At 31.2% G+C, this 21975-nt stretch overlaps 1 protein-coding gene across 4 annotated transcripts in view; it reads right to left on the reverse strand.

Moving 5' to 3' along the window:
• SUPT3H (SPT3 homolog, SAGA and STAGA complex component) overlaps window positions 1–21975 on the reverse strand; it is a 449818-nt gene that overhangs the window by 222289 nt on the left and 205554 nt on the right. For all 4 annotated transcript variants that reach the window (XM_023527667.1, XM_011354759.2, XM_023527664.1 and 1 more), the window contains one exon: window positions 15187–15271. In XM_023527667.1, coding sequence (XP_023383435.1) covers window positions 15187–15271 — 85 coding nt within the window. The remainder of the gene's footprint in view (window positions 1–15186; window positions 15272–21975) is intronic.

Here is a 21975-nt window from a genome sequence, read left to right on the forward strand (position 1 = left end):
AGAAACTTTTTCACACAATATTCTGGGAAAGGAATAGAACTAAATATAGTAGTCATCACTAAAATACAAAATGATGGGACTCAAAATCATTTAGAGGAGTCAAGGATTTGCTAGTGAAAAATAAAGGCTTTTAGTCAACACTGCTCTTGTTTCACTAATAGTTAAGTTGTATTCAAATTATAGTAATAAAAAGAGAAAGCATGAAGTTTATGGAAAAGCTTTCAAAACCCAGGATTGAAACAAATTAATGAAGACAATTTAGACTGCTCTGTGTCTGCAGGTTTCTTCTCATGGCAGACATAGAGTCAAATGGGAACAGAAAAGGAAGAAACAGGGAAATTCATATATAATAAATTATTTAAACTGATATTTAAAAATTTTAATATCTCTAATTGTATCAAGAATGAGAGATAGTAACAGAAGACACAGAGACAGAACTGTATATGATGTGATATTTGAAGGCAGGAAAGTAGTCCTAGAAATACAAACAGCATGTGACTTTTTTTGTTCAGAGATTTCATTTTTTAATTTTGTAAACTTTTTTTTTTATTATTATGGTGACATTGGTTAATGAAATCCAGTAAGTTCAGGTGTACAATTTAGCGGTAAAGCTTATATATATATATATATATATGCAGTAAACACACGATGATTATATATATATACACACACACACACATATATATACATACATACATATATATATATATATATATAATTATATATGTGTGTTTACCGCCCATTGTTAGATTTCTGTCACCACATATTTGACCCCTTTTACCCTGTCTACCTCCTCCCTTCCTCTACACTCTGGTAATCACTAGTCTACTGTCCATGTCCATGAGAGAGATTTCATTTTTTGCCTCTACGTATTTTTTAAATATTTATTTTTCAATCGTAGTTGACATACAATATATTATATTAGTTTCAGGTGTACAACTTAGTGATTAACATTTATATACCTTGTGATCATCCCACTAAGTCTACCACCCATCTGACACTATAGCTATTGTAATATTGTTGCCTATATTCCCTATGCTGTACTTTAACATCCCCATGACTATTTTTATAACTACCAATTGGTACTTCTTAATCCCTTCACATTTTTCACCTATCCCCCTCAACGCTCCTCCCATCTGGCAACCATCAATAAGTCGGAGAAAAATACCAAATGATTTCACTTATATGTAGATTCTAAAAAACAAAATAAATGAACAAACAAAATAGGAACAACTCATTGATACAGAGAGCATATGACTATTTAAACTCCCTTTCTGGTTCCTTAGTGTCTTTGCCCTTGACACTGTGTTGCTCCAAATGTACAGACTTATAATTAAGATTTTTGGATGTCATTAATTAAATCATGTTTTCATTGAAAGGTAGTATAGATCAGTGTTAGGTCATATATATAAGTTAATTTATATAATGCCAACTGGGTAGGTAAATTCGTATAGAAGAGTAAATCAAGACTCAGACAGATTAAGAAATATGCTCAAGATTGTATAAGTAGCAAGTTATGAAGCCAAGATTCAAACCCAGGGATGTCTGTCTCTAAAAACCTTCCATTCTACTAGCATTTCCCAACTGATGGTTCACAAGGTCTTGTGGTTTTTGTAACAGTAACAAGAAGAGTCACATTTAGAACAATGATTAGTAAGTGAGAATATGTCAAATTGGTACATTAAATGTACTAACAACTTAGTATTTCTACCAGTTTTTCACTCAGATAAACATTGAGAACCGTCATGGTAGATTTGATTGTTATAGTATTTTGAATTTGTTTATTCTTGTTAATACAGGATTTATCCCCATAATGGACTATTGTTTACAGATAGTAAAATATCATTCAGAACCTGTCATCATCCAACTTAGAGCTGGTAATATCCCTTGCCTAAATATTTCAGTACCCTTCCTGTAAACAGACCCCCCTAGAATTGGCTCCGTCTTTCACTGTCATATATAAAACAGCCAGATTATTCTACTTTCCTAACTATGTTCCTTTTTAAAATTTCAAATGCCTGAAGAAACTAACAGAATTACATAGAAATTCCTCCATCTAAAATTCAATGGCCTTGAAAATCTAGTCCCGAGCTTCTTTTTCATCCCTTTCTGCAGTATACATTTAAGAAATATTGTTTATATTCCAACTGGAAATCCACACAGCTTGATCAGAAGTGATTTCATATAAACCAATGGCTAAACGTAGTTTCCTGGCATAAATGCAAACTCTGTGCAATTTATCTGACATTTGAAAATAGCAATTCTATTCCTGACAACATTATTCAAATCCATTTGAAATCCAAACATAGTTTTAGTTATTAATGGTTACTAAGTGGCTTATTATCCAAGCATAAAGACTTAGTTAAAATAAAGAAACAATAAGTTTTAAACCTCAAGTGCAAAAAAAAATAATTTATCAATTATCATTCCCTCTTTTATAGAGTAACCATTCAATCTTTAATAGTGACATAATTTCTTTCTTGCTTACAAAAAATTTTCATTTCCTGACTAGCATAAAAAGAGAACAAATAAATATGTTACAGAAAAAAACCGAACTCCAGTATTTTATTTCTACAAGTGCGGCATTTGAAAATAGTAACTATATCACTCCCTTATCTCTGATTTATGTAAAAATGCAGTGGCTTTATTTTATACCCAACAGCAAAGTTATTTAGGAAAAAAAAAAAGAGTTAATACTTTTACCTTTAAATGGAAAAAAAAAACATTTAAAAATACTGAGTTCCTAGTAAACATAAGGCAAACACAGCAACCTTATTCTTATCGATAAAATCAAATGATTGTATATTTAGAAAAAAGAACATTTAATTTTTAAAAAGCTGCCATTGACGACATGACTGAACAGAAAAAGCTGAGACTTTTATATGAGAGTAAAAGTTAATATGAGAAGAGACTGAAAAAAAATGATCTTTTTATTATATGTAGACCATAAGAAATTTTTTGGACTACTATTTGGTATTTTACTTCTCATATGATCATCAAGTCTTATCTGAAGTCTAGTGATCTTAACACAAGTCTTCAAGAAGAAACTGTCAAGGAGCAACTTCAGGCCTCAAGGAAAAAGGCTTTACTTTTACCACAACTTTTCTTCTTGAAGCCTATTACAAATGCAAGCAGCAATGTGGTACATTTCTAGAAAAGTTCACGATATTTAAAATATCTTTTTCAAGTATGTTTAAATCTACTCTTTTTTATACATTTAATTACCCTTGTTCAGAGGTCTATCAAATGATGCCTACTTCAATGTTATCAAATTACCCATTATGCCTAAGATGTTCTGCTGGCTAAGATCATTTCTCATGTGGCAGAATGTTACTTTTTCTCTTTACAAACTTAAAGTATGCTAAATTTCTATCAGAGACTTAAAATTAAATTTGTATTTTCCACAACAAAAGAAGATGCTGCTTATCTTTCTTGAGACTTCTCTTTTTCAACCACTGCTTTTTATTAACTATTCTCTGCAAATCTTTTGCAAAATATAAATCCTATTCTGAAAACAATATTCTTCACTTCACAGAACCACAGAATACTCACAATTAGAAGGAATCTCAGAAATATAGAGTACTGGTACATAAATATACATTAGTACACATACAAAAAAATAGCATTTTTCATTCTAAAAACTCCCCAAACTCTCCAAATAAGAAATGACTTGAATTCCGCATCTAGTATTTATAAGCTGTGTGTCTTTGGACAAGTTGATTAATCTTTTTTTTTTCCTTCTTTCTCTTTTAATTATTTATTAATTTTAAATAAATTTATTGGGGTGACATTGGTTAATACAATTATATAGGTTTCAAGTTACAATTCAATATGTCACATGTATATTGCATTGTGACTTCACCACCCAAAGTTAAATTTCCTTCCATCTGCTCTTCACTTTCCAAGTCTACAAAATGAAGATAATGCCCTCTAACTCTCTAGGTTTATTGTAAATGTTAAGTAAAATGTTTGTTATAAGAGATGTTGTTCTGTAAAAGGGTGCATAGAAAATTTTTTCTTCTTTTTTTTGAAGTTGAGATTGAAAGTTTAAAATAAAATGTTTTTATTTTCTTAAGTACATTTGCTAAGTCAAGGAATCTTTACATAAATTGTTGGGGAAAAAGTTTTTGACTTCCTAAGAAATATATGCTATACTGTATATAACTAAAGTTCCTGATTAAAAAAAAATTTAAACTTTATCAGTGAGACATCTTTCTAAGTGCATCACACACTATCTTTAGTTTCTAAAGACTATCTTGAATATATCAACTTTTTCTAGTTTTTTTTCAAGCCTTCATTGTAAATACCAACCATCATATTTGTTATATATAAATGATAGTTTCTGCAACCAAAGAACTTTATAAGAGACTTCAGATATTACAATATATACTTTCTGGATCATACTTTATAAAATTTACTCCTAGACCACCTAGATACCTATAATTTTGTGAATATGTGGTTTTTAGCAATTGTTTGTTCTTGGTGCCTATATTTTGACAACATCAATGCCTGCCTTAGTAACTACTTGCCTTGGTCCTCACCATTCTGCTGCAACTACTCTACTGCAGAAAAACAGATAAATAAACTTTTAAATACATTTTGACAAATGAGCAGAATTTTTATAGTATCTGTGGTTTTTTAATGCTTACTGTAATTCTTAGCTGAATTAAAAGTGCAAAGTCAGTATAATTTACTTGTAATAAAACATCATTTTGAAAATTGGTCTTAAAACATTCTTAAGATTTTTTTCTTAACACTTTTCTAACTGACACATTTATTTAATGGACCTTGTTTTTCCTTTCATTTACTTTAAAAATTTGAATTCAATTTTATATCAGGGCTTCAAACATAAGTAGTATCTTATGAATTTCGGATTATATACACTACTTAGAATTTCAGAACAACTTACTCTAGAGGAGTATCTAAGGATAGTTAATACATTTTCAGAAAACTAAGAATGTGATTTATATATTCATCAAGAGATATAAAAATGATGAGAAACATTTGAAATGATCAGCATAAACAAATTGCTCCCTATTACAATGAGGTAAAATAATACCCCTAATAAAAACATCAGGCTGGATGTAAACATCTAAAGGGAAAAAGAATATATTCTTCAAAAGAATTATATATTCTTTAAGTATAGAATAATATATAATATTGGGATCTGAGAAATAAAGGCTTTTAATTATATCTACATAACAAATAAGGCAATGTCGATCTAGGTTAAAATTTTGTAAGTTAAAAAGCTATCTATAGAAATAACAGTTATTTATGGAAAAGGACTATATAGGAACAATAAAATAATATATATAAAAAATTCTAGCATACTGTCTGGCGCAAAGTAGATATTTACTTTTATTTTCTTTTCTGTATAATCTCTAAACTAATCAAGACTAACAGCAACACCTGGGAAAGAAGATAAAGAGTTATTAATAAAAAAAGAGACATTCAGAGATCTTGGCAAATGTAAAACAATCTCTTGGTTCAGATACAGAAGAGAACACAAAATCAGCTGAATGAAAAGAGTACTTGGAAGAAATTGCCAAATTAAAATGCATTAGAAGTAAGAACAAAAGAGACTTTAAGGAAGTGAGAACTCAATGCCTGTAATCCAGATGAACATTAGACAATCATGCGTCACACATATAAGTTTATTCTTTATTAATTTTCATAAATATTATTAGAATAACTCTAAAAATAAATTTGCATATGAAAACATAACAGATAGAATGGCTTTACTACAGATGGTCCCTGACTTAACGATGGTTCGACTTAAGAATTTGTCTTTACAATGGTACAGAAGCAATATGCACTCAGTAGAAACCATACTTCGAATTTTGAATTTTGATCTTTTTCATGCTAATGATATGTGGTATGATACATTATTATGATGATGGACAGTGTCAGCAAGCCATAGCTCTTAGTCAGCCATGTGATCAAGAGGGTAAGCAACCAATACTCTACAGTGTATTGTGATGCCAGCATTTTTTAGATATTGTGATTTTGCATCCCATAATGTTTATAAAACACTCATCTGCGTCTCCTGCTTCTGGTGAGAAAACGAAGAGGAAGGCAATTACTCTTGAGATGAAACTCAAGATAATTGTCTAGCAGGAAGGCAGGACACCATAATTACATAAATTACATGAGATATTAAATATTTTATTATAAAATAGGCTTTGTGTTAGATGATTTTGACCAACTGTAGGCTAATGTAATTATTCTGAGTATGTTTAGGGCAGGCTAGGCTAAGCTATGATGTTCAGTAGGTTAGGTGTATCAAATGGATTTTTGACTTAGGGTATTTTCTATTCACGATGAGTTTATCAAGTCATTACCCTGTCATAAGTTGAAGAGCACCTGTAGTTGCCTGACAGATTAATAGAATGAAAATCCAAAATGATTTTTAAATTAAACGGTAGATAATTATATTCTATGCAGAAAACAAAGAGATAAATGTGTAAGTTTGAATGAATAGAGAAATGACAGTAGCCATAAAGCCAATAGAAATCATGACAATTTTTGAACTTCACTCAAAATGGATATTATCAAAAGGATAGTATTGACAGCATATATAATATCAATTCAGCCAAACAATTTCCAGTTGATACAAATCTGGACCTATTTTAATTAACTGATTCAAACCAATCTGGAGAGTGGGAATTTTATGACAGGTTTGAACTCTTTGGTAAATCTGAAATTCTTGGAAATTCTGTATTAAGCCCTTAAAGACTTTCAGTAAGAACTGAAAATTTCAACACAGGTCAGAAATCCAAGCATGACACAGGATCCAAGTAGCTAGTAGAGTTTAACTTAAGTCAGGTGATGGGATCCTGGTAGACCAGCAGGGGAAAAAATGAAGAACCCTGAAGGAAAAATTTTGACACGTGTGGAAAAATGGGAAGATACTGTTTTACACCGATGCTAAGAAAACCAAGTAACCTGAGATACTACTCATAACTTATAACAATTTGTATTCTGAGATTCTATTTGTATTCTGAGAAACTATAAACAATTTGTATTCTGAGATTCTCTTACCATGAATTAACTATTAGTGAGAAAGATACATGGCAGCAGAAACAACAACAACAAAACGGGAGTGGGGCATGTTAATGGTGGGAAAAGAACTAGAAATTCTTTCCTGGATGGTCCTCGAGGTTATGCTATAGCAAACTACTCAGGGCAACTGGCAGGAAAAATGTAGCTAAAGTCATTCTACTTAGAATATACCCATTTTGTGTCACAAATTAAAAACTAAATATCTGTTAACAGGAATACAAACTTATTTTTTTAAAGAGGAGATACAATAGCATTTCTTGAGGCATGTGACAGGAATATATGAGAGAAAATAGAACTAATTAAATAGAAAATTTTAAGAGCAATCAATCAGAAATAAGTGCTGTCCCAAAAACAATTAGTATAATTTCCAGAGTACATTCATAAGAAAAGTTACAAGTACAAATATATAAAAGTAATCAGTTTTTAGTGACACACAATGTTCTATGTTTTGAACCACTATGTATACGGACATATGTACATGTGTTCATTTTCCACAAAGTGGGTGTATTTTCAGTCTGTTTATGCTAAATATGTGGTACTTCATTTACTCCAGAGTAGGATCAGACAAAATAGGCCAAGAATTTTTTTCCCAGATGGTATTTGTGAACTCCTTTATCCCATGCACGTAAATACAGAGTGTGTTCTGGTTTGCTGAGTTACATATACATGCTGTGACTTAGTACAAAGTCTGAATGTTTAGTTAGCTAGAAGACTGTTTCCATTCTGTGATTCATGAGGTCCCCATGGTACCTCTACTTCCTTTATTTTATACAATCACAAATTATATTAGTTTGTCTTATTTTGATAACCCTTATAATTGAAGTTCTGCACAGGAAACTTTATTACTATTTTAAAACATACTCATAAACTATTACTGAGGTGGCATAAGTGACGCCTCACAGAAATGGTGATTAGGATTGAACGGTGCCTTGCATAAGCTCCTTCTACCAGGAGATTAACTGCTGAACTAAAAAACATTATAAGGAAGAGGGAGAAGGGAAGATGAACAATTCAGTGCATGCTAATCCAGATGGGAGATTTAAGCAATCACTCTTTACCTATATAAATTTGTTATTAATTTTCGTAATTAAATATCATTAGAATATCCTGAAAACATGGTTCTGAAATAAAAACATAGTACAAGAGACTGAATAGCTTACTAGTTGCCTGGTAGATTAATATAGTGAAAATCTAATATAACTTTGAAATAAAATGGTGATTATATTCTATGCATAAAATGAAGAGATTCTTCTGATATCTAACTTTGAATGAATAGAAAAGAAAGGCTCTATAGTCATCAGAAATCATAACAGTTTTGGAAACTGAAAGGGTATTATTATTATTGATAGCAGTGAAATAGCAATTCAATCGTTGATGCTGAGATGCTGAGTGTAGTTCCCCAGAAAGAACTTGGCAGGGCTATGCTAACTGCTATAGGTGCCACTGCCTCTATAATGGCTCACTGTAAAACAAATCCTAAACACTATTATTTTTCCTTTTTGCCTTTTTCTGTTAAAAGCAAAAATCTTCTTCGGATTTCTTTCAGTTAGCTAAAATAGGTACTAAGGTAGGTCTTTTATAAAAGTAAAGTGGCATTAACATGAACTTTTGAAAAGTAGGAGATGTCTGTATGTATTTTCCTTATTTAACATATTCTTAATCTTTATGCAGAACCAGTGAAGAAGAGTTAACTGAGGCCTATGCCAGTCATCACCTAAGTAGAAGAGTAGAGTTAGGTGAAATCACATAAGATAGAGGGTCGGCTTGGCCGAAGTAATGAGTAAGAATCAAGGATAGGATAAGAGGGCAAAGGTCTGAGATGGGAATAACAGGTCAAAGAAAATAAAGATTAAAGAAAATAACTTAAGAAACAACTTACATATTTAGTCTACTGCCAGTCTTACTGTAATATTTCCCAAATAAAATAATATGCAACTACTGCCAAAATGATCCCCAAAATGTCTACCCTTCTTGGCCATGATCCAGAAGCCTGTGGAGGTAAGCTCGCCAAATTAGGTCTAGCTGTAGATTCTGAAAGGGCCGAATGACTAGGCTCCAGTCCCTCCCAGGTACAGTCTGCAAGTAGTCCCGCTGGAACAGGAATCTGGCGAGAAACACCCCGTATCGGACTGAAATCATATCAACTATTTTTTCTGACCCCAACAATACGGAACTTAAAATCAATGACAGGAGGATAACTGGAAAATTCACAAGTAGTAGAAATTAAACAGCACTCTTCTGAATAACCAATGGGTTAAAGAAGAAATCAAAAAGGAAGACAGAAATTATATTGAGACAAGCGAAAACAAAATCACAACATACCAAAATTTTTGGAATGCAGCAAAAGTAGTTCTAAGAGGGACGTTTATAGCAATAAGTACCTACATCAAGAAAAAAAGATTTCAAACAAACAATCTAACTTTACACATAAGCAACTGGAACAGAACAAACTAAATCCAAAAAATAAAGATTAGAACAAAAATAAATGAAATAGACTAAAACACAATAGAAAAAATAAATTAAACTAAGATTTTTTTTTGAAAAGGTGAACAAATTGACAAACTTGTAGCTAAACTAACAAAGAAAAAAGAGAGAACTAAAGTAAATTATAAAAGTAGGAGGCATTACCAGGAACAATTCTATGAAAACAAATTGGATAACCTAGATAAAATAAATAAATTACTAGAAACATACAACCTACCAAGACTGAATAATGAAGAAATAGAAATCCTGAATAGACCATAATGACTAAGGAGTTGAAGCAGTAATAAAAAACCTCCCCCAGAAGAAAAGTCTAAGATTAGTCAGTTTCACTGGTGAATTCTACCAGACATTTAAGGAATTAATGACACTGCTTCTTAAATTCTTCCAAAAACTGAAGAGGAGGGAATACTACCAAATCCATTTTATGAGGCCAGCATTACACTAATATCAAATTGAGATAAGAACATTACAAAAAAAACTATAGGACAATATATCTAATGAATAGAATAAAAAATTCTCAACAAAATACTAGCAAACTAAATTCAAATGCATATTAATAGGACTGTACACTATGATTAAGTGAAAGTTATTCTTGAGATGAATGGATCATTCAATATACACAACTCAGTAAGTGTGGTATACCACATAAATGGAAGGATAAAAATTATATGATTATAATAGATGCAGAAAAAAAATTTCACAAAATTCAAGATCCTTTCAGAATAAAAGTCCTCAACAAATTATGTATAGATGGAATATACCTCAATATAATAAAGGCCATATATGACAAACCAATAGCTAATATAATATTCAACAGTAAAAGACGGAAAATTTTTCTTCTAATTTTGGTAACAAGGCAAGGGGGTGCCCTTTCTCACTGCTGTTATTCAACATAGTACTGAAGTCCTACCCAGAAAAAATAGGCAATAAAAGTAAATTAAAAGTATCCAAATCAGAAAGGAAGATGTAAAATTGTCTCTGTTTACAGATGACATTATATTATACATAGAAAACCTAAAGACTCCATCAAAAAACTTTAGAACTAAAAAACAAATTCAATAAAGTTTCAGAATACAAAGTCAAGACACAAAAATCAGTTGCATTTCTATACACTAGCAATAAACTCTCTGAAAGAGAAATAAAGACAACAAGCACATTTAAAATCACATCAAAAAAATAAAATTGAAATAATTTAACTAAGGAGGTAAAATATCACTACATTAAAAAATATGACACTGAATGAAAGAAACTGAACATAACACATATAAATGGAAAGACATCTTGTGTCCATAGATCAGAAGTATTAATATTGTTAAAATATTAATACTCTATAGATTCAATGTAATCCCTATCAAAATTCCCATGTAATTTTTCACAGAAATAGAAAAGTCTTTGAAATCATAGAATTCATATGGAATAATAAAATTCATATGGAATCACAGAAGACCCTGGAAGAACATTAGGATGTATATATCTTTACAGATAAGTGTTTTCAAATTTTGAGGGTAGACAGCCAGAAGAGAGATTGCTGGGTCATACGGTAATTCCATTCTTAATTTTTTGAGGAACCTCCATACTGTTTTCCATAGTGGCTGTACCAATTTGCATTCCCAGTAGCATTGTGTGAGGGTTCCTATGTTCATTGCAGCATTATTCACAGTGGCCAAGACATGGAAACAACTCAACTGCCCTTTGATGTAGGTTTGGATAAAAAAGATGTGGAACATATATACAAGGAATATTACTCAGCCATAAGAAAAAATGGATTTTTGTGACAACATGGATGGATCTTGAGATTATCATGCTAAGCAAAATAAGTCAGAGAGAAAAAGTTGAGAACCATATGATTTCACTTACATGTGAGATATCAAATTGAAAGCAACAAATGAACAAGAGAAACAAACAAAAACTCATACACACAAACAACAGTTTAGTGGTTACCAGAGGGAAAGTGGGGAAGGAGGGAGGAAGATAAGGGTAAATGCGGTCAAATACATGATGATGGAAGAAAATTTAACTTTGGGTGGTGAACACACAATGCAATGCACATATGACATATTACTGAATTGTACACTTGAAACCTATATAATTTTATTAACCAATGTCATCCCAATACATTTAATTAAAAAAGAAAAAATGTTAGAACAATATAAAAATATATACCCATAATTCAAAAAGGGTTATTTTAACCCAATAAGATACATTTTCAAATAGTATAACAGAAAATACTATCAGTAAAATGAAAAATACACTATATTAAGTATATAGCAGATTAAAGATTCCAGAAAAATCTTAAAGATATCAACAGAAACTATCAAGGCCGAACAAAACTGAAGAAAAAAAAGTTTGTAGAAAAACTTTAGAGACCATCAGATTTGTGAAACAATAACAAACGGTCCAAAACACATACAACTGAAATCTCAAAATGAAAGACACAGGAAAAAAATAATGGCTGAAAACTTCCACAAAATAGAAGAAAATATTAGTTTACAGACCCAACAAGATCAACAAACTTGCAAGCAAAATAATCATGAAGAAAATCAGTCCTAGAAACATCAAACGTCTGAGACACAATAATGAAGAGAAAACCTTGAATCACGCAGAGAAAGGTAACATGTTATGCAGGGAATAAGTAAATAATAACTGACTTGACATCAGAAATTAACATATGTCATTAAATATTGGAGTGGCATACTCAAAAAGCTAAAAGGAAAAGATTATCACCTAGGGTCCACATAAAGAATAAAGGTGAAAAAAGATATTTAGGTAAAAGAAACAAGAGAATTTATCAGTGTCACCTGTACTACAAAAGATGTTACAATTCTTCCAGCTGAAGGAAATGATTTAAATGTCAACTCCGATTTGTAACAAAGAATAATGAGGCTGGAAAATGGTAAACATGTGGGTAAATGTAAAAGATAACATATACTTCCTTTTATCCATACTTCCATTTATTCCTTTAAAAGACATATAACTCTATAAAAAAGCTATTAACACAACAATGTGAAGATAACAGCATGTATATAGCTTCGATACATATGACAATAGCACTGAACAAATACCTGATGTTCTTGGGTGGCGGGGTGGGGAGAGTCACATGGAGACACAAAGAAAAGGAAAAAAAGGCCATATGAATACAAAGTCAAAGAAAAAAACTGCCGACCGAGAATTCTACATTCAGTACTTTAAAACTGCTGTGCCATTTCCTTTTAGTCTCCATGATTTCTAATGAAAATTCTGCGTTCAAATCATTGTTTTCCTATGGTAATAAATCTGGCTGCTTTTAGATTTATATTATGTCTTTAGTTTTCAGCAGTTTGAACACGCATTTCTTTGGGTTATCCTGTTTGGAGTTTGCTCAGCTTCTGGAATCTGCAGATTTATGTATTTCAGTAAATTTCAGATGTTTTCAGTCATGATGTAATTAGAGAGAAAGTCCATTTGCAATAGCAACAAAAAAGATTGCACTTAGGAAGAAATCTAAGACAAAATATATGAAGCCTATAGAAGAAAAATATTAAAACACTCATGAAAGACACAAAAGTAATCTTGAAAAATGTAAAGATGTTCCCTATTCTTAGACTGATTTGACATTCTAAAGATGCAGTTCTCTCTAAATTATAAATTCATGCAATCTCAATAAAAATACCTATGAGTTATTTTATGGAGCCACAAAATTTAATACTAACGTTCATATGGAAAAATAAACATACAAGAATAGCCAGGAGCACAGTGAGAAAGAATAATTACAAGGTGAGACTAGCTGTAACAATCTTTAAAATATACTATAAAACCTATGTAATTAAAAATGTCATATTAGCACATGCATAGACAAATTAACCATTGGTATAGAATACAAAGTCAGAGATATATCCTAATGCATATGCTAATATGATAAAGGAAGCATCTCAAATCATTAGGAAAAGCACAGACTTTTTAATAAATGGTGATGGTATAACTGAGTAGTCATCTGGAAAAAGATTAGATACATATCTCACACATAAACGAGAATAATCTACAAATGAATTAGGAATATAAACATTAAAAATTAAACTCATACAAGTACTAGAAGGCAACATGGATGGATTACTCTTTAAATTCGGTATAAGGAGAAGTCTTTCTAACAATGATTCAAAATCTAAAGGCAATAAATGATTGATACATTTGACTACATTAAAAATTCTTGTATGTCCAAAACAGCCCATAAAAACAAGTCCAAAGATAAGTGACACACTATAAGAATATTATTAACATATACCACAAACAAAAGACTGATATCCCTAATATATATCAGACATAGGACCAAAAATCTGATACAAAAACGGGGAAAGGACATGACAGGTTCCTAAGGGCCAACACTGGTACGACTTGAGCAATTAAAATAAATAATGTTATTACTGTATAATGGTCCTACAAATAAAATTTAAATATACATTAGCCCATACATATATACATTAAAAAGTGAATAAACAAATGGTGATAAAAGATAACTATTCCTTTCAGGATAATTGGAATTAAAAAATATAAAAGGAAAGAAGAAACAGTAAACCACTATTAGACAAATACCACAGTAACAATAGTGTCACACGAAACATATTGATGAATGTTAAAATTGATATGCAAAAATTTTCAGAGAAAAAGAATATTTGCATATGCATAAAATATACTCCCAGGTTACTTATTAACAACAAAATGAAAAAAAAATAATAGTAACATTTAGAGTGCATTTACCACCGTAACCAAGTATTCAAGGTTAAGATCACAAATAAGACTTATCAACAACATGAACCTGTTGATTTGATACACTTAGAAAGGCCTACCACTTCTGTGGTATTCTTGCCATAAAAGCATAGCCACATTCTAATCATAAGAAAATATCAGACCAATTGAAAAAAGAAGAGCATTCTACAAAATAACTGCCTGTACTTTTCAAAAGTGTCAAGGTCATAAAAGAAAGGAAAGACTGAGGAACTATCATAGATCGGAAAAGACTACAACGACATGATAACTAACTACAGTGTTTTATACTGAATTATCTCCTGGAACAGAAGAGAAGCAATAACAGGAAAACTGATAAAATTCAAATAAGGTTGATAACTGTATTAACAGTGTTGTACCAATGTTATTTCTTGGTTTTGATAATTGTACTATGGTTACATCAGATGTTAACAGAGGAAGGTGAAGGGTAGATATCTAGGACTTCTATGAACTATTTGTGCAATACTTCTGTAAGCTCAAAATTCAAAATAAATAAGTTTTTAAAAGAGTTCTGGAAAAACTATACTTACATAGCGACAGAAAACAGATTAGAAAACCTGTTATCGGGGTCAGAGGGTAGATGACTAAAACTGATTTACAGGTGGCACAAAGAAACTTTTTGGATGATGAAAATGATCTATGTCATGATTGGGATAGTAGTCACATGACAATAAGTTGTCAAAACTCGCTAAATTATGTACTTAAACTGGTGAAATTTTGTTATATGTAAACTATACCTAAATAAGGCTGAGGAAAAGAATTCTAAATGTACATATAATTTTTTTTTAATGTGAATATAATCTTAAAAAAAGGTATTGGGTTGAATCCTAATACAAGCAGGATGCAGAGAGATACCAAATAAGATTATACATATGCTCTTACCAAATTAATTAACTGAGTGTGTACCACATCCTCTACCAAAACTGCTGTTTCATGAAGAGGCCTTCTAGCATCACCCAAAGAAAACCTGTAAGAAAAAAAATAATCATCACACCACTATTAAGGACTGTAAAACTAAGAAAGAAAAATATAAAAAACATTTATTACAATAATCTGTTTAATAAAGTACACACTGTTCTCTCAAATAATACAGTGGATATATGATTTTCTATGGACAAAGAACTGCATCCCTCCGAAACAAGCTGAAAAAAAAAAACCCTGCAATGTTATTATCTATGCTATTTCTTGATTTGTGTAGTCATTTTTAAGGGCATTTACTGTTTCGAAATGCAAAATATTAATAATCACTTAATAATATTGGCAACCAGAAAATCATGATGCCATATCTAACTTGCCAATACAATATCAAAACGCAAAATATTAATAATTGCTTAATAATATTGGCAACCAGAAAATCATGGTGCCATATCTAAATTGCCAATACAGTAACATAATTATATAGAAAATTTTAATAGCATATAATTAAAAGTTGCTAAGAAAAATTTATGTATATATGATAAATTATTACTTCCAATTATATGCAAGCTGATTATCAAGAATGGATTACAAAGCTGTTCTCAAAAATCCTATTCTCAACTTTTACATGGTAGACTAGATGTACAGAGAATCACTTCCCGGTAAAGAATATTTGAAAATGCACAGTACTATATCAAAACCTTATGTTGAAAGCATGCTTTAACAAACAGTATGAAAGACAAAACAAAAGTCAGATAAAATGATAAAGTACAGTTCCACAGGATAAGAGAGCACTGCAGCCAAAATTTATTCATAGCTTGGATTTTAACTAGCATAGTACTCAAGGTATAGGAAAGAATGCTGGGACCCTGAGCACAGTAGGTCAGTTTGAAGAACCTAATATAAAGTCGAAAAAGTAATATTCAGAGGGTGATAACTTCAGTGTGTGAACTAGGAAAATACCTATTTCACAAAAGGCACTCTGCCGATCTCACCAAAGTCTATCAACGAAGAAAAAGAAAATGTGGCACCACCATGAGGATAGACGAATATATAAATGGAATAGAATAGAGAGCTGAAAAAAATAAATCATTACATATATGATTGATTGATTTTCCATAAAGGTGGGGAGAACATCTAATTTGGAAAGGACAGTCTTTTCAATAACTGGTGTGGGGGAATGAACTCAAAATAGTTCAAAGACCTAAATTAAAGAGTTAAAATTATAAAACTCTTAAAACGGGGGGATATCTTAATGACCTCATATTTGGCAACTGTTTCTTAAGTATGACATCAAAAGCACAAGCAACAAAAGAAAAAATAAACAAACTGGACTTCATCAAAACTAAAACTTTTGTACATTGTACACTATTAAGAGAATGAAAATCTTCTGTTGTGTTCACTGATGTATTGAGCATTTAATTCTTGAAACTGCCTGAACAAAGTTTCCCTTCCATTATTTTAAGTTACTTCAAATGTCACAATAGAAATAGTACAAAGTTATCAAAGTGAAATAATTGACTAAAAGATAAAACAACAAATTCAATTCATAGCTCCAGTAAAAAGAGTATTTTAAAAACATGTTAATAAAATGTACAAAAAATTATCAAGCTTTTCCTCAAACTTTAATGAGAAGTTAAAACTTTTAATAAAAATAGTCATCATTAGCATGTCTAAAACCAGCTAAAGGGATGGAATTTGATGAGTATATTATTTTAATTTTCAGCGTTGTTCATACTTCAGCTTTAATTCTAGTTTTTCTCACAGTAGTTCTGCCAATATTTTCCCTACACACAGAGAGCTAGATATTGTCCTAGTGGTTTTGGAAAACAGAAATGAAAACCACCGCACCTAGCCACAGTCACTTCCTTTTTGCTCTGCAACGTATGTAATATTTTTAAGTCGCTTAAAGACAAAATGCAAGTAATTGATACTTATACAAACCTTTTGATTTTTTTTCCCTTAAAGACCTACTTTACCACTCATTGATGCCCTGACTGACTTGTACTGGGTCTAGTCCCAACCAACAGTCTGATACTCAATTCCTTCACATACTGCCTAGATGCCTGCAACACTAATACTTCTAGAACAGCCTCCACTAAAGGTCTCTCAGGAAAATTTCCTGAAAAGGCTGTCCCTTCCCCAGTCTCCTGCAGTAGCTTCTTGCTGTAACACACTAGCCTCCATTTTAGGAAGGACTGTTACTTTGATAACTACACAACAAGCAGTAAGTCTAGAGCAATCCTGCTGGACTCCACTTAATGGCAGAGCCACTTATATCCCACTGTCTGACTCAAACAAGACTGGTTTTATTCAATCCCAGGATCAAATGTCTCACTGAGCACTAGGCAGCTAATTCTGCAACTCACTTGTCAAGTGCATAATGAAAGTATGAAATAAGCAAGATTATTCATGAGGTGAAGTTATACTCTTCATTCTGCACACTTACACTCAGGTACAGATGCTGAAGAAATCCTTAAGATGCTGGACCAAAAATCCTGCAGAACTTATGACTAAGCTTTTCAGTATTTTTGTGTGTTATGTGTATGCCCAACAGTCTAAATTGGGGGATGGTTCTTTAAATAGACACCTATAAAAGTAAAAATATCTATTAACAGAAAGTACAGAATAAAATAGAAAAAAGAACTAGTCACAGAGGTCCAATACACAGAAAACAAATTTTTAAAAATATACAGTGACTATTACTACAGGCACTATGTGTTCTCAAAAAAAACAACAGTAGTTTCTAACATCAGCTTTAAAAGATTTTTTTTTATAAAAAGAAGGAAGGTGCTGGATATTTGTTATCTTACTCTGCGTTGAGCATCTATTTGATATCTTTAATTAGCAATTTATGTCAAGATTCTTCCCAAGTATGGTGATATACTTTTAATGTCCCTGTAAATTCTAAAACATCATTCATTTACCAAAATCTTTTGCTAATCTCCAGATACTATGTAAATTCACATATCTGATGATGTATCCATTGACTCACACTCCTTACATAAATTTATCTCCAACTATGAAAGTCAATCAAACCCAAATTCTCTTAATGGCTTTAACTGTAAAAAACGAAAAACTTTATGAGCAAGCACATGCAATATGTATATATTTATCTTTTTATATTATGTGTATATATAATAGTACAAAAGCATAAACACAAAAGATAAATTTCAAAGGAGGTAAAAATAAAACAGTATTTTTTCAATAAGTATTTTATTTATTGACATGAGAAAACTTCTCTGATACACACACACATATAATTTTAAAATAAATCCATGCATATATGATCAATTAATTTACAACAAAAAAAAAAGAGAAGAATATACAAAATAGAAAAAGGACAGTCTCTTCACTAAATGATGTTGGGAAAACTGGACAGTCATATGCAAAAGAATGAAACTAGACTATCTTATAACATACACAAAAATAAATTCAAAATGGATTAAATACTTGAATGAAAGACCTGAAACCATAAAGCTCCTAGAAGAAAACATAGGAGGAAAAGCTCCTTGACATTGGTCTTGGCAATGACTTTTTTGTTTCTGAAACCAAAAGCAAAGTCGATAAAAGCAAAAATAAACAAGTGGGACTAAATCAACTTAAAGGCTTTGGCAGAATAAAGTCATCAACGAAATGAAAAGGCAACCTACTGAAAATATTTGCAAATGATGTATCTGACAATGAGTTAAATCCAAAATATAAAAAACTCATACAACTCAATAGCAAATAAATAAACAATCCAACTAAAAAGGGGCAGAGAATCTGAATCGACATTTTCCAAAGAAGACATACAAATGGCCAACAGGTACATGAAAAGATGCTCAACATCACTAATCATAAGGTAAATGCATATCGAAACTAAAATGAGGTACCACATAACACCTGTTCGAAAGGGTATTATCAAAAAGACAAGAAATAAATGCTGGGGAGGCTGTGGAGAAAAGGGAATGGAAATTGATGCAGCCACTATGGAAAACTATACTGAGGTTCCTCAAAAAATTAAAAATAGTACCACCATATGATTCAGCAATCCGACTTCTGGGCATTTTTCTAAACAAAATGAAACACTAGTTCAAAAAGATATATCTACCCTTATGTTCACTGCAGCATTATTTACAATAGCCAAGTTCTGAAAACAACCTAAGTGTCCATTGATGGATGAATGGATAAAGATGTTATTTATTTACATATACACACACAGATACACACACAAATGAAATATTATTCAGCAATAAAAAAGAATGCATTCTTGCCATTTGCAACATGTTTAAACCTTGAAGGCATTATGCTAAGTGAAATAAGTCAGACAGAGAAAGACAAATACACTATAAACTCAATTATATTTGAAATCTAATAAACGAAAACAAAGTAACATTCATAGGTATGGAGAACAGACTGGTGATTGGAGGTTTGTGAGTGAAATGGGTGAAGAGACTCAAAAGGTATAAACTTCCTGCTATAAAATAAGTCATGGTGTACACCATGGGGACTATTAATACTGTATTGCTTATTTAAAAGCTGTTAAAGGAGGAGATCACAAAATTCCTCATCAAAAGAAAAAAAAAATTTGTAACTATATCTGGTCACAGATAACTAGTCCTGATGCAGTGATCATTTGTCAATGTAGACAAATACTGAATAATTATTTTGTATACTTGAAACTAAAATAATGTTATATATCAATTTTGCCTCAATTTAAACAAAAAGAGTGCCTCTTCAGATATTTGAAAATGAAAGCAGCTATAATTCTTAAATCCTAAAAATTTGTCTTTACAAATTATAAGAAAATTGTATTTTAAGTAAATCACTTTTATAAGAAAATTCCTGTAATAAAATTAAATCTTACTAAATTAATTGGGTAACAATCATGAAATTCAGAAATAAAGTTTTTAAATGCATAACAGAATGAAATAAGTGAACAAAAACAACTGAAGGGCAATAAGGCTGCAATTTATTCTTGGTCCTATATGCTAAAGTAGTTTCTAAAAAACATCCCACTGCCCTCCCCCCGCCCCCATTTTTTTTAATAAAAGGTCTAAAATAGTGTTTGTACTTGTGGACATTTCCATAGGATTTTATATTATCCTTTTTCAGTATATTTAACAAGGTCCAAATATTCAATCTCTGATTAAGAACAGAGTAGAAGAACTGATTAAGTTTTAATCAAAGGGATTCTTTAAAGAAATTCTTTCACAATATATATCAAGTCATCACATTGTACATTTTAAATATCTTACAATTGTTTTGTTGTTGTTAATTATACATCAAAAAAGCTGGGAGGAAAAAAAAAGAGTCTTAAAAAGAAGCCAAGGGTTTAAGATCGGTAAAAATCTGTGACAGAGAACCTGCTAGGCCAGTTACAAAGAATACTAGGCCTATAAGCATATCTGCTTACAAAGCACCCAGGAACCAAAAATAAAGAAAGGACAAAGAGATGTTTCTTTACTACCATGTGTGTGTCTTCTTGGATGCTGAGTTGCTTTCAGTACTTACCACTGGCTACAAACTCTAATGTGGTTAAATTATTCTGGATGCTGTGGTTAAGTAATTGCTGTGGTCTTGGGAGTTAGTTACTTTTTTTTATTACTTCTGTTTTTTGGACGTTTTTCTACCTCAGGTAATTGACATTACTTTGGAATGGACACTGTGTGACTACTGCTTGCTGTAAGGCGGCCCTGGGTAACTTTCTGTCCCCAAAAGAAAGTTTCCTTTTTCCCTTCAAACCACTTATTTGATTATACTTTCATAGGCTAGGTATTACTATAATACCCAGGAATTTCTCCTAACTGGAATTAGAGGGAATAGCAGGCTAGTGCCCTCACTATACTCTAGTCAGCTAACCTGGCACTAGACAGCACATGCAAACACAGACATCATACTGTTTATGTCATTCTTACCCAATATTTGTTGAGAATTTTCCCACTGTCCATAGAGCGGGGGTGGGAAAGTGCAGAAGTTTGACTATGATGAGTTATTTAAGGCAATCGGACAGTCATAAACACAAGCAAATTATCCTTACTCTTCAATTTTTATTACCTCTAACTTTCATATAACTCCATGGTTTCATCTGTTTTTCACTGAGACATTAGCTCTGAGAAGGCTAACGTAATCATTAACTTAAAATATCAAATAAATAGTTAGGACAACAGTTTTTCTAGCAGTGATCATTTTTCTCATTGCTTGCTTGATTTTTCAACATCCATTTCCTCCACCTCTTTATTATAATATATATTCATATATAATTTAAATGAAATTTGAGAATATTTTAGAATTTTATAATACTCCATGAAATAAGTATAAATATCTGATATAAGCAAGATTATAAAATTCCCATTCATGATGTAAAATATACAATACCAATGTGAAAATATACAGATATATTAATAAATATATTTATTTAAAGTAAAATAAAAATTAAGACAGAGTAAAACTTTGAAAAAGTAAACACAAATCACCTACGGGTATTAATCACTCAATCAACAATTACATACTGAGTATCTAGTATTTCAGGCACTGTTTTAGTTGCTTAGGATACACCAATGAACATATCAGATTAAAAAAAAGTGGACTTTGCATTCTAATATGAACACAAAAAACAATATACATAATAAAATACTAAATAATTTGTATGTTAAAAAGATGATATAAAATAAAGAAAACATAGAACATAATCAGGAGATGGGAATGTGGGACAGAGAAAAGAGGTAGTGTAAAATACTAAAATGGGCATTTATTAATTTTTGATGTGTGAGA

This window comes from Pteropus vampyrus, unplaced genomic scaffold (assembly GCF_000151845.1).
Source record: "Pteropus vampyrus isolate Shadow unplaced genomic scaffold, Pvam_2.0 Scaffold18, whole genome shotgun sequence".
Classification (NCBI taxonomy): Eukaryota; Metazoa; Chordata; class Mammalia; order Chiroptera; family Pteropodidae; genus Pteropus; species Pteropus vampyrus.